The sequence below is a fragment of the Salmo salar genome, chromosome ssa01 (assembly GCF_905237065.1).
Source record: "Salmo salar chromosome ssa01, Ssal_v3.1, whole genome shotgun sequence".
NCBI lineage: Eukaryota > Metazoa > Chordata > Actinopteri > Salmoniformes > Salmonidae > Salmo > Salmo salar.
Window position 1 is genome coordinate 21,923,732 of NC_059442.1, and position 12,711 is coordinate 21,936,442.

The 12,711-nt window shown below is 43.9% G+C and overlaps 1 protein-coding gene across 4 annotated transcripts in view; it reads right to left on the bottom strand.

Annotated features, from left to right (window-relative positions):
- LOC106575636 (SR-related and CTD-associated factor 8) overlaps positions 1 to 12,711 on the bottom strand; it is a 72,948-nt gene that overhangs the window by 5,482 nt on the left and 54,755 nt on the right. For all 4 annotated transcript variants that reach the window (XM_014152346.2, XM_014152283.2, XM_045715002.1 and 1 more), the window contains 2 exons: positions 11,805 to 11,947; positions 6,609 to 6,747 (listed from right to left, as the gene is read on the bottom strand). In XM_014152346.2, coding sequence (XP_014007821.2) covers positions 6,609 to 6,747; positions 11,805 to 11,947 — 282 coding nt within the window. The remainder of the gene's footprint in view (positions 1 to 6,608; positions 6,748 to 11,804; positions 11,948 to 12,711) is intronic.

Genomic DNA, 12,711 nt, shown 5'->3' on the forward strand with positions numbered 1-12,711 from the left:
AAAAATAAATAGGCTTTAACGAAACACGGCTTGTAACAAAAATAAATAGGCTTTAACGAAACACGGCTTGTAACAAAAATAAATAGGCTTTAACGAAACACGGCTTGTAACAAAAAATAAATAGGCTTTAACGAAACACGGCTTGTAACAAAAAATAAATAGGCTTTAACGAAACACGGCTTGTAACAAAAATAAATAGGCTTTAACGAAACACGGCTTGTAACAAAAATAAATAGGCTTTAACGAAACACGGCTTGTAACAAAAATAAATAGGCTTTAACGAAACACGGCTTGTAACAAAAAATAAAAAATTAGCAGTAAACAGTAGCCTACCAAGAAAGTCATTGGTCACCATCTTCCTTCTCCTGTGCACTTAAACCACTGAAGTCATCTCCTTAGGTGTCGGAGTTGAATAGCCTCAGAATTGCTTCATTCGATATTGGATCGTTTTCATTGTCGCTCTCGTCACTTTCATCCGGAGGCAAATCCCCCGCTGAGCCCTCTTCTTGTTTCGAAACCCGTTGATGATAGTGAATTTTTTGACAATGCTCCACGCTGTCAGGACCCACTGGCAGACTTGACCATAAGTTGCTCTTCGCATGCGGCCCGTTTTAGTGAAGGATTTCTCCCCACTTGTCATCCAAGCCTCCCGCTGAACACGGAGCGCCACCTTAAATGCACGATTTACACTGATGTCGAGTGGCTGCAAATACTTTGTTGTACGCCCAGGAATCAGGGTGACAAAATTACTACCGTAATCAGAATGATGGGAAGTTTGAGAGTGCTCGATTTAATTTAAACAGTAAACAAAAAAGATGTTTGACCTTAACCCGTTCGGCAATTTTATTGGTCTAATGAAAGCTTCATGCCGCCAAAAAACTGAGCACGTCACAGAATGTGTTTTTTGGGGGAAAAATATTCAAAGCGGGAAAAATCCATATATTAGCCGCGTCATTGTTTAAGCCGCGAGGTTCAAAGCGTGGGAAAAAAGTTGCGGCTTATAGTCCGGAAATTACGGTAAGCATCAAAAGTAAATGGAATTGCTACTTAAGTATAAAAATAATAATTTCAAAAACCAGACGGCACCATTTTCTTTTTTTCATTTACGGATAGCCAGGGGCACCCTCCAACACTCAGACATCATTTACAAACAAAGCATTTGTGTTTAGTGAATCCTCCAGATCAGAGGACGTAGGGATCACAAGGGATGTTCTCTTGATTAGTGTGTGAATTGGACCATTTTCCTGTCAAAATGTAACGAGTACTTTTGGGTGTCAGGGAAAATGTATGGCGTAAAAAGTACATTATTTTCTTTAGGAACGTAGTGAAGTAAAAGTAAAAGTTTCCGAAAATATAAATAGTAAAGTATAGATACCCAAAAAAACAACTTAAGTATTTTTTTTTACTTAAAGTACTTTACACCACTGACATCAACCCTCAGCACTTAAGACGAGCGAATCCGGGTGTTTATATACTGACCTCACGCCTCAACAAGCTTCTGATTGGCCAGTGTCAATACTCCTGGCCACCATTGATTGGCAGATGTGTGAAGCAAATGCACATGCCCACAGAACAGTTTTTCGAGGTCGAGGAAGGGTGTGAGAGAAACATCCGCACGAGCTCAGCCATCCACATATAAAGAGATGAGCTCAGCCACCCACATATAAAGAGATGAGCTCAGCCACCCACATATAAAGAGATGAGCTCAGCCACCCACACATAAAGAGATGAGCTCAGCCACCCACATATAAAGAGATGAGCTCAGCCACACACATAAAGAGATGAGCTCAGCCACCCACCCACACATAAAGAGATGAGCTCAGCCACCCACCCACACATAAAGAGATGAGCTCAGCCACCCACACATAAAGAGTTGAGATCAGCCATCCACACAAAGAGATGAGCTCAGCCATCCACATAAAGACACGAGCACAGCCATCCACACATAAAGAGATGAGCTCAGCCATCCACACATAAAGAGATGAGCTCAGCCATCCACACATAAAGAGATGAGCTCAGCCACCCACACAAAGAGATGAGCTCAGCCACCCACATAAAGAGATGAGCTCAGCCATCCACACATAAAGAGATGAGCTCAGCCATCCACACATAAAGAGATGAGCTCAGCCATCCAGATTTAAAGAGATGAGCTCAGCCATCCACATATAAAGAGATGAGCTCAGCCACACACATAAAGAGATGAGCTCAGCCACCTACACATAAAGAGATGAGCTCAGCCACCCACACATAAAGAGATGAGCTCAGCCACCCACACATAGAGATGAGCTCAGCCACCCACACATAAAGAGATGAGCTCAGCCACCCACACATAAAGAGATGAGATCAGCCATCCACACAAAGAGATGAGCTCAGCCACCCACATAAAGAGATGACCTCAGCCACCCACACAAAGAGATGAGATCAGCCACCCACACATGAGATGAGCTCAGCCATCCACACATAAAGAGATGAGATCAGCCATCCACACAAAGAGATGAGCTCAGCCACCCACATAAAGAGATGACCTCAGCCACCCACACATAGAGATGAGCTCAGCCACCCACACATAAAGAGATGAGCTCAGCCACCCACACATAAAGAGATGAGATCAGCCATCCACACAAAGAGATGAGCTCAGCCACCCACATAAAGAGATGACCTCAGCCACCCACACAAAGAGATGAGATCAGCCACCCACACATGAGATGAGCTCAGCCATCCACACATAAAGAGATGAGCTCAGCCATCCACATTTAAAGAGATGAGCTCAGCCACCCACACATAGAGAGATGAGCTCAGCCACCCACATATAAAGAGATGAGCTCAGCCATCCACATATAAAGAGATGAGCTCAGCCACCCACATATAAAGAGATGAGCTCAGCCACCCACATATAAAGAGATGAGCTCAGCCACCCACACATAGAGAGATGAGCTCAGCCACCCACATTTAAAGAGATGAGCTCAGCCACCCACATATAAAGAGATGAGCTCAGCCATCCACATATAAAGAGATGAGCTCAGCCATCCACATATAAAGAGATGAGCTCAGCCACCCACATATAAAGAGATGAGCTCAGCCACCCACACATAAAGAGATGAGCTCAGCCACCCACATATAAAGAGATGAGCTCAGCCACCCACATATAAAGAGATGAGCTCAGCCATCCACATATAAAGAGATGAGCTCAGCCATCCACATATAAAGAGATGAGCTCAGCCATCCACATTTAAAGAGATGAGCTCAGCCACCCACACATAAAGAGATGAGCTCAGCCATCCACACATAAAGAGATGAGCTCAGCCACCCATATGAAGAGACGCACGTGCAATTAATGAACTGGGAACATTTTCACACTGGGAGAAATTTTACAGCATGACGTCACAATCAGAACAATTGGGAACTATTTCACGCTGGGAAGATCTTTACATGACACCCTGCATGGGCATGAATTTTAAGGCCCTACCCTACCCAGGCCTGACTGCTTCTGCCAAATTTAAGGCCCTGCCTGAAATCAGAAATAACTTCCTCCATTAGTAAATCCATTAGCTGCTCCTCTCTGTCGGTCACTCGCTCCCTGCGTGCAGCTTGCTCTGCATGGTGCTGAGTCTGTGTAACCATAGCAATGGCTCCACTTGGGCTGCTCTGCTCAATGAAGAGACATGAGAGCAGTTAGCTGTTAGCTACTTTTCGTCATTCTAAACATTATTGTCGGTGAAATAATCTATCCTGTCCTATATTTGACGAGATTGAAGATGATTTTAGCCAGATATGACTGCACTGCGCAGCAGAGCACTAGCAAATGGCTCAGCTTCAAAATGTTAGTGAACAATTTAGTGATACCCGAGCCATGCCTATACCTTAGTTATTGATGATGAAGAAAAAAAAAAAAACTGTCCCTACCCCATCCTTAACCCAATGTATAATGTCGTGGCCCGTCAGGCTCGGGTAGGGGAGCTCTAGTATTCCTCAGCAAATATCCAGTGCAAGCTGATAGTATTTTTGACAACCAAATTGAAGTAAAAATGACTGATGACATCAAAGTGTCAGCTACATGGTGATTTGCGATTCATAACTTACATTTTACCGGTAGACTACTGCCTGCACCAAGACGGAAAGTGTTTGAAGTTATCAAGCGGCGCCGAGAACAGTCCGAATATTCTGCTAAATGCATCGCCAGTGGTACACACACACTTTACGCCGATCACGTTAGGGGCTTTTCCTGGCAACCGGATGAGGCAATCGAAGGAGGATGCGATGAGTGAATTGACTGTATAGACCTTCTGGACCTCGAATTTAATAAAGCTTGATTTCTTCAAAGTAAAAGCCTAGTCTGATAGGCCTATTCATATTTGTACTAACATTTTGTTAAAGCCTATAGGCTATAGGTAATGAACTCATTATAACGTAACATTTAATTTGATTACAATTATTTATTGTCAATCATTATTGAATTAGAAAAACAAATATTGTACTCTATTGCACTATATACAGTGGGGGGGAAAAAGTATTTGATCGCCTGCTGATTTTGTACGTTTGCCCACTTACAAAGGAATGATCAGTCTATAATTTTAATGGTAGGTTTATTTGAACAGTGAGAGACAGAATAACAACAACAAAATCCAGAAAACGCATGTCAAAAATGTTATAAATTGATTTGCATTTTAATGAGGGAAATAAGTATTTGACCCCTCTGCAAAACATTACTTAGTACTTGGTGGCAAAACCCTTGTTGGCAATCACAGAGGTCAGACGTTTCTTGTAGTTGGCCACCAGGTTTGCTCACATCTCAGGAGGGATTTTGTCCCACTCCTCTTTGCAGATCTTCTCCAAGTCATTAAGGTTTCGAGGCTGACGTTTGCCAACTCGAACCTTCAGCTCCCTCCACAGATTTTCTATGGGATTAAGGTCTGGAGACTGGCTAGGCCACTCCAGGACCTTAATGTGCTTCTTCTTGAGCCACTTCTTTGTTGCCTTGGCCATGTGTTTTGGGTCATTGTCATGCTGGAATACCCATCCACGACCCATTTTCAATGCCCTGGCTGAGGGAAGGAGGTTCTCACCCAAGATTTGACGGTACATGGCCCCATCCATCGTCCCTTTGATGCGATGAAGTTGTCCTGTCCCCTTAGCAGAAAAACACCCCCAAAGCATAATGTTTCCACCTCCATGTTTGACGGTGGAGATGGTGTTCTTAGGGTCATAGGCAGCATTCATCCTCCTCCAAACACGGCGAGTTGAGATGATGTCAAAGAGCTCCATTTTGGTCTCATCTGACCACAACACTTTCACCAGTTGTCCTCTGAGTCATTCAGATGTTCATTGGCAAACTTCAGACGGGCATGTATATGTATTCTTGAGCAGGGGTACCTTGCGGGCGCTGCAGGATTTCAGTCCTTCACGGCGTAGTGTGTTACCAATTGTTTCCTTGGTGACTATGGTCCCAGCTGCCTTGAGATCATTGACAAGATCCTCCCGTGTAGTTCTGGGCTGATTCCTCACCGTTCTCATGATCATTGCAACTCCACGAGGTAAGATCTTGCATGGAGCCCCAGGCCGAGGGATATTGACAGTTCTTTTGTGTTTCTTCCATTTGCAAATAATCGCACCAAATGTTGTCACCTTCTCACCAAGCTGCTTGGTGATGGTCTTGTAGCCCATTCCAGCCTTGTGTAGTTCTACAATCTTGTCCCTGACATCCTTGGAGAGCTCTTTGGTCTTGGCCATGGTGGAGAGTTTGGAATCTGATTGATTGATTGCTTCTTTGGACAGGTGTCTTTTTTACAGGTAACAAGCTGTGGTTAGGAGCACTCCCTTTAACAGTGTGCTCCTAATCTCAGCTCGTTACCTGTATAAAAGACACCTGGGAGCCAGAAATGTTTCTGATTGAGAAGGGGTCAAATACTTATTTCCCTCATTAAAATGCAAATCAATTTATAACATTTCTGACATGCGTTTTTCTGGATATTTTTTTTTAAACGTACAAAATCAGCAGGGGATCAAATACTTTTCCCCCCCACTGTACGTCACCTTAAATGACGTTTTATCCTGTAGATGATCGGGATTGGATTGCACTTTTTCCAGCGCTGCATTCATTTGACAGACCTAACTTGAATGACTCTTTATATACTCTTTACTCTTTATTTTACTCCTTTGCACCATATTATTTATATTTTAACTTTTAACTTTCTTCAAATTATAAATCTACCATTCCAGTGTTTTACATGCTATACTTTATTTACTTTACCACCATGGCCTTTTTTGCCTTTACCTCCCTTATCTCACATCATTTGCTCACATTGTATATAGTCTTATTTTTGTCTACTGTATCATTGATTGTATGTTGCTTTACTCCATGTGTAACTCTGTGTTTTTGTATGTTGTCGAACTGCTTTGCTTTATCTTGGCCAGGTCGCAATTGTAAATGAGAACTTGTTCTCAACTTGCCTACCTGGTTAAATAAAGGTGAAATAAATATACAGTAGCCTATTTCTACTAGAAAGTGTTTGGGGGAGGGGGATTATATTTTTTAGCTCACTCACAATCTGTTCAATAGGCCTTATTTTATTTAATGCAATACTCTTTACTGGCAGACTGCTGTGTCTTACCTGGAGGAGGCTGGGAGGCGTTGAACCCTGCTCTGAGGAAGGTGGGCGGGGGGCCATAGCCTGGCGGGGGCATTGTCATGGAAACAGGGAAGGATGGAGGCACAAGACCCCCAGCAGGGACAGCCTGGGCCACAGGGAGCTGAGACAGAGGATAGAGAGGAGAGCAAACCAGTGAAATGAGTGCTGGGATGAATATGCATGGTTGAGATGTGATCACTGTAATATCATTTAACAATCAATCAAATAATTTGGAGAAACAATAGTTTCCCACTGATAATCATGGTTTAAGACAAATACTATGAGAAACAACAACATTTAAATGCTTTGAGAGTTGAGATGTATTAAACAACGGGTGGGTCTAATCCTGAATGCTGATTGGTTAAAACCGCATTCCAGCCAGTGTCTATTCCACAAGTTACCACTGGCTAAATCTATGACGTTAAAATGATTATTTACTCTGTTCCAGCTGACTGCGCAATCCACTGTCTCATCAGCCCAGCCAAGCAATTTATAAACTTGATCTCCACTATAAAAAGCATATAGACATTATCTCACATTTCTTTTAGACTAACATTTAGTTTTCAACACCAGAGATTTGTATAAACCTTATTGTCTGTTTCTCCGACATTTACAACGTTGTTTCAATATTCATATTCGATCTCCAGCTGTCCCATAGTAATGAACAGGTCGAGAGTCGGGACGAGACAGACAGGCAGGCAGCATTTCCTAGCCAGTCGAAATCATGAATCAGCTGGCATAATTTTTTATAGATATACACAAAGAAAGGTAAAATGAAGTGCAGCTAGTTTGTAGTCTTTCCAGCTCAGTTTGAAGTGATTGCGTTCGCTGTGTTGTTGGCTAGCTCCTCTGAACAACAATGTCCTGATGAGTGAGCACATTTTCTATGCCAGGCGAAATCACGCCTCATTAGCTCATTGTTATGGATATATCCAAATAAATGTCACTAGAAAATAGCTTAACCTGTTGGGTCTAGGGGGCAGCATTTGCACGTCTGGATAAAAAAAATGTACCCGATTTAATCTGGTTACTAATCCTACCCAGTAACTAGAATATGCATATACTTATTATATATGGATAGAAAACACTCTAAAGTTTCTAAAACTGTTTGAATGGTGTCTGTGAGTATAACAGAACTCATTTGGCAGGCAAAACCCTGAGACATTTTCTGACAGGAAGTGGATACCTGATGTGTTGTATTGACTTTAAACCTATCCCATTGAAAAACACAGGGGCTTAGGAATATTTTGGCACTTCCTATTGCTTCCACTAGATGTCACCAGCCTTTACAAAGTGTTTTGAGTCTTCTGGAGGGAGATCTGACCGAACAAGAGCCATGGAACGATGATGTCCCATTAGAAACCTGGCGCGCGTGTTCATGTTGGGTACCCTCGTTCCAATACGTTATAAAAGAGTATGCATTCGTCCACCTTGAATATTATTCATGTTCTGGTTAAAAAGGCCCTAATGATTTATGCTATACAACGTTTGACATGTTTGAACGAACGGAAATATATTTTTTCCCCCTCGTTCATGACGAGAAGTCCGGCTGGCTTACATCATGTGCTAACGAGACGGAGATTTTTGGACATAAATGATGAGCTTTTTTGAACAAAACTACATTCGTTATGGACCTGTGATACCTGGAAGTGACATCTGATGAAGAGAATCAAAGGTAATGGATTATTTACATAGTATTTTCGATTTTAGATCTCCCCAACATGACGTCTAGTCTGTATCGCAACGCGTATTTTTCTGGGCGCAGTGCTCAGATTATTGCAAAGTGTGATTTCCCAGTAAGGTTATTTTTAAATCTGGCAAGTTGATTGAGTTCAAGAGATGTAAATCTATAATTCTTTAAATGACAATATAATATTTTACCAATGTTTTCTAATTTTAATTATTTAATTTGTGACGCTTGACTTGACTGCCGGTTATTGGAGGGAAACGATTTCCTCAACATCAATGCCATAGTAAAACGCTGTTTTTGGATATAAATATGAACTTGATAGAACTAAAAATGCATGCATTGTCTAACATAATGTCCTAGGAGTGTCATCTGATGGAGATTGTAAAAGGTTAGTGCATCATTTTAGCTGGTTTTATGGTTTTGGTGACCCTGTCTTTGACTTGACAAAACATTACACACAACTCTTGTAAATGTACTGTCCTAACATACTCTAAATGTATGCTTTCGCCGTAAAACCTTTTTGAAATCGTAAAACGTGGTTAGATTAAGGAGATGTTTATCTTTCAAATGGTGTAAAATAGTTGTATTTTTGAAAAATTTGAATTTTGACATTTATTTGGATTCAAATTTGCCGCTCTTGAAATGCACCTGCTGTTGATGGAGTGCACCACGGGTGGCACGCTAGCGTCCCACCTAGCCCCAAGAGGTTAAACAAATGCAAATGCAGCTATGCAGTCTATGAAAATATGTCAATAATTATTTGAATATGTTGGTAACCGGTTGTATAAAAGTAATAATGCCCTTGAAGCTGGTGTTTGGAGGATATATTGGCAAGTGCCAACAACACCCGTGCCAATATATTCTACAAACACCGGTTCGAGGGCATTATCACTTAAATATCTGACTGCCGAGTTGAATAAGGCGTGTGTGGGTAAATTACATGAATGAGTTTAGTAGACAGATTAACTCCGACAGAGGTGACTTTCTCTGAGCTGAGTTGTATACTAATCCACAGCCTAAACACTTCCCCCACCCACTGAGCCAACCCTTCTCATTAGGCCCACCCACGAGCAAACAAACACAGGCCGTGCATCCTGCATTCACTGAACAACCCTATCAACCCCGTCACAAAGGACTGAACACTTGAGGCTAAGCACCCCATAGACAGGGCAGGCAGCTAGCACCAATCACAGGAAGATTATGGTGTACAGTTTCACACCACTGACTGACTGGCTCCACGGAAGACACTCAGTACAAAGGAAATGGGAGAGGAACCATAGAAACTAGAAGGGCCCAGTGAATTCATGTGTGATCAACTTGGAACTTGACAGTTATCTTGTAAAATCACCAACTTCACAGCCACATCACGCAACCAAGTATTGGTGCTAACCGTGTGTTATTGGATGCTAGCATGCTAGTTAGCTACGGTGTCATAGGATACGGTGCACTACCACTCTAAATTCCAAGCATCCCCCTCTAACCCTAGGAAGCTCTTTGCCACCTTCTCCTCCCTCCTGAATCGTCCTCCCCCCCTCCTCCCTCTCTGCGGATGACTTCGTCAACCATTTTGAAAAGAAGGTTGACGACATCCGATCCTCGTTTGTTAAGCCAAACGACACCACTGGTCCTGCTCCCATTGCCATACCCTATGCTTTGACCTCTTTCTCCCCTCTCTCTCCAGATGAAATCTTGCGACTTGTGACGGCCGGCCGCCCAACAACCTGCCCGCTTGACCCTATCCCCTCCTCTCTTCTCCAGACCATTTCCGGAGACCTTCTCCCTTACCTCACCTCGCTCATCAACTCATCATTGACCGCTGGCTACGTCCCTTCCGTCTTCAAGAGAGCGAGAGTTGCACCCCTTCTCAAAAAACCTACACTCGATCCCTCCGATGTCAACAACTACAGACCAGTATCCCTTCTTTCTTTTCTCTCCAAAACTCTTGAGCGTGCCGTCCTTGGCCAGCTCTCTTGCTATCTCTCTCAGAATGACCTTCTTGATCCAAATCAGTCAGGTTTCAAGGCTGGTCATTCAACTGAGACTGCTCTTTGTGTCACGGAGGCTCTCCGCACTGCTAAAGCTAACTCTCTCTCCTCTGCTCTCATCCTTCTAGACCTATCTGCTGCCCTTGATACTGTGAACCATCAGATCCTCCTCTCCACCCTCTCCGAGTTGGGCATCTCCGGCGCGGCTCACTCTTGGATTGTGTCCTACCTGACAGGTCGCTCCTACCAGGTGGCGTGGCGAGAATCCGTCTCCGCACCACGTGCTCTCACCACGGGTGTCCCCCAGGGCTCTGTTCTAGGCCCTCTCCTATTCTCGCTATACACCAAGTCACTTGGCTCTGTCATATCCTCACATGGTCTCTCCTATCATTGCTACGCAGACGACACACAATTCATCTTCTCCTTTCCCCCTTCTGATAACCAGGTGGCGAATCGCATCTCTGCATGTCTGGCAGACATATCAGTGTGGATGACGGATCACCACCTCAGCTGAATCTCGGCAAGACGGAGCTGCTCTTCCTCCCGGGGAAGGACTGCCCGTTCCATGATCTCGCCATCACGGTTGACAACTCCATTGTGTCCTCCTCCCAGAGTGCTAAGAGCCTTGGCGTGACCCTGGACAACACCCTGTCGTTCTCCGCTAACATCAAGGCGGTGACCCGATCCTGTAGGTTCATGCTCTACAAAATTCGCAGAGTACGACCCTGCCTTACACAGGAAGCGGCGCGGGTCCTAATCCAGGCCCTTGTCATCTCCCGTCTGGATTACTGCAACTCACTGTTGGCGGGGCTCCCTGCCTGTGCCATTAAACCCCTACAACTCATCCAGAACGCCGCAGCCCGTCTGGTGTTCAACCTTCCCAAGTTCTCTCACGTCACCCCGCTCCTCCGCACACTCCACTGGCTTCCAGTTGAAGCTCGCATCTGCTACAAGACCATGGTGCTTGCCTACGGAGCTGTGAGGGGAACGGCACCTCCGTACCTTCAGGCTCTGATCAGTCCCTACACCCAAACAAGGGCACTGCATTCATCCACCGCTGGCCTGCTGGCCCCCCTACCTCTGCGGAAGCACAGTTCCCGCTCAGCCCAGTCAAAACTGTTCGCTGCTCTGGCACCCCAATGGTGGAACAAGCTCCCTCACGACGCCAGGACAGCGGAGTAAATCACCACCTTCCGGAGACACCTGAAACCCCACCTCTTTAAGGAATACCTGGGATAGGATAAAGTAATCCTTCTAACCCATCCCCCCCCCAAAAAAAGATATAGATGTACTATTGTAAAGTGGTTGTTCCACTGGATATCATAAGGTGAATGCACCAATTTGTAAGTCGCTCTGGATAAGAGCGTCTGCTAAATGACGTAAATGTGTGCATGGGAATTGTAAAGAGTTGATTGATAGCAATTTCACAGTGGGTGTTCCACCCTCCGGCACTCTTTCTCACAAAAACACACAACTCTAGTTTAATATTAGATGTTTGGGTACCTGCACAGGCATCATGGAGACTTGCTTGATGAAGGCCTTTTGTTGGGTCTGTTGGGTATTAGTGGCTGCCATGGGTTCAGCGCTAACAGCCTGGCTCACCACTTCCTTCACTGGCTCTGGTGCATTTTTGGCTGCTTCCCACTCTACAGTTAAGAAAAAGAGGGTTAGAGAAGAAAATTCACTGTACGACACAGATATGCACATTTACTTTGCCCTGCTGGGCTGTATCTCTCCAGTACTATGTTTCTCCGTGGGACTTCCTACTCTGATAAACCCAAAATAACCAAACGCCAGTAAATATTTGTGGTTGGTGTTCAGAGAGTTAATGACAGTGTGCGACGCCTGTTTATGAGTGAGCAGTAGTGTTGGGCTTGTAATTCCTGTGCTTGTGTATGTCCAGTGTGTGTGTCTTCCGTTTGTATATATGAGTGAGCAGGAGGGTGTTTCTCAAAATGCATACTAGCGTGCACCGAGCACGAGAGGGTCGGGGTATGAGTCCAAATCAAAGTATGCGAAACTGTGCACTTTTTGGACGTTTACTCCGTTGGTACGTATTTTGAAGCATGCATCGATGCAAGCTTCAACTGAAAGTATCCACAGAAATATGATGCAACCATGTAAAAAAATTACGCAACATTTATTGAAATCAATGGCAGCCATTATTTGAGCTGAAGTGAGAAAATAAACTGACTGAATGAAATGTTGCCCATTCACATCTCATATGTTGCCTGACAACAATATTTTATTTTCATACATTAACACATACTCTGTTAATTTAGGGATGTTAACCTGCCTACAATACCCACTGTCGTGTGCATAGAACGCAAGCCCATAGTAAGTTAATAGGGCTAATGTTTACTGGTTAGCTACTACTGTTAGCTGGCTTGATAGCCACAAAGAATTGACA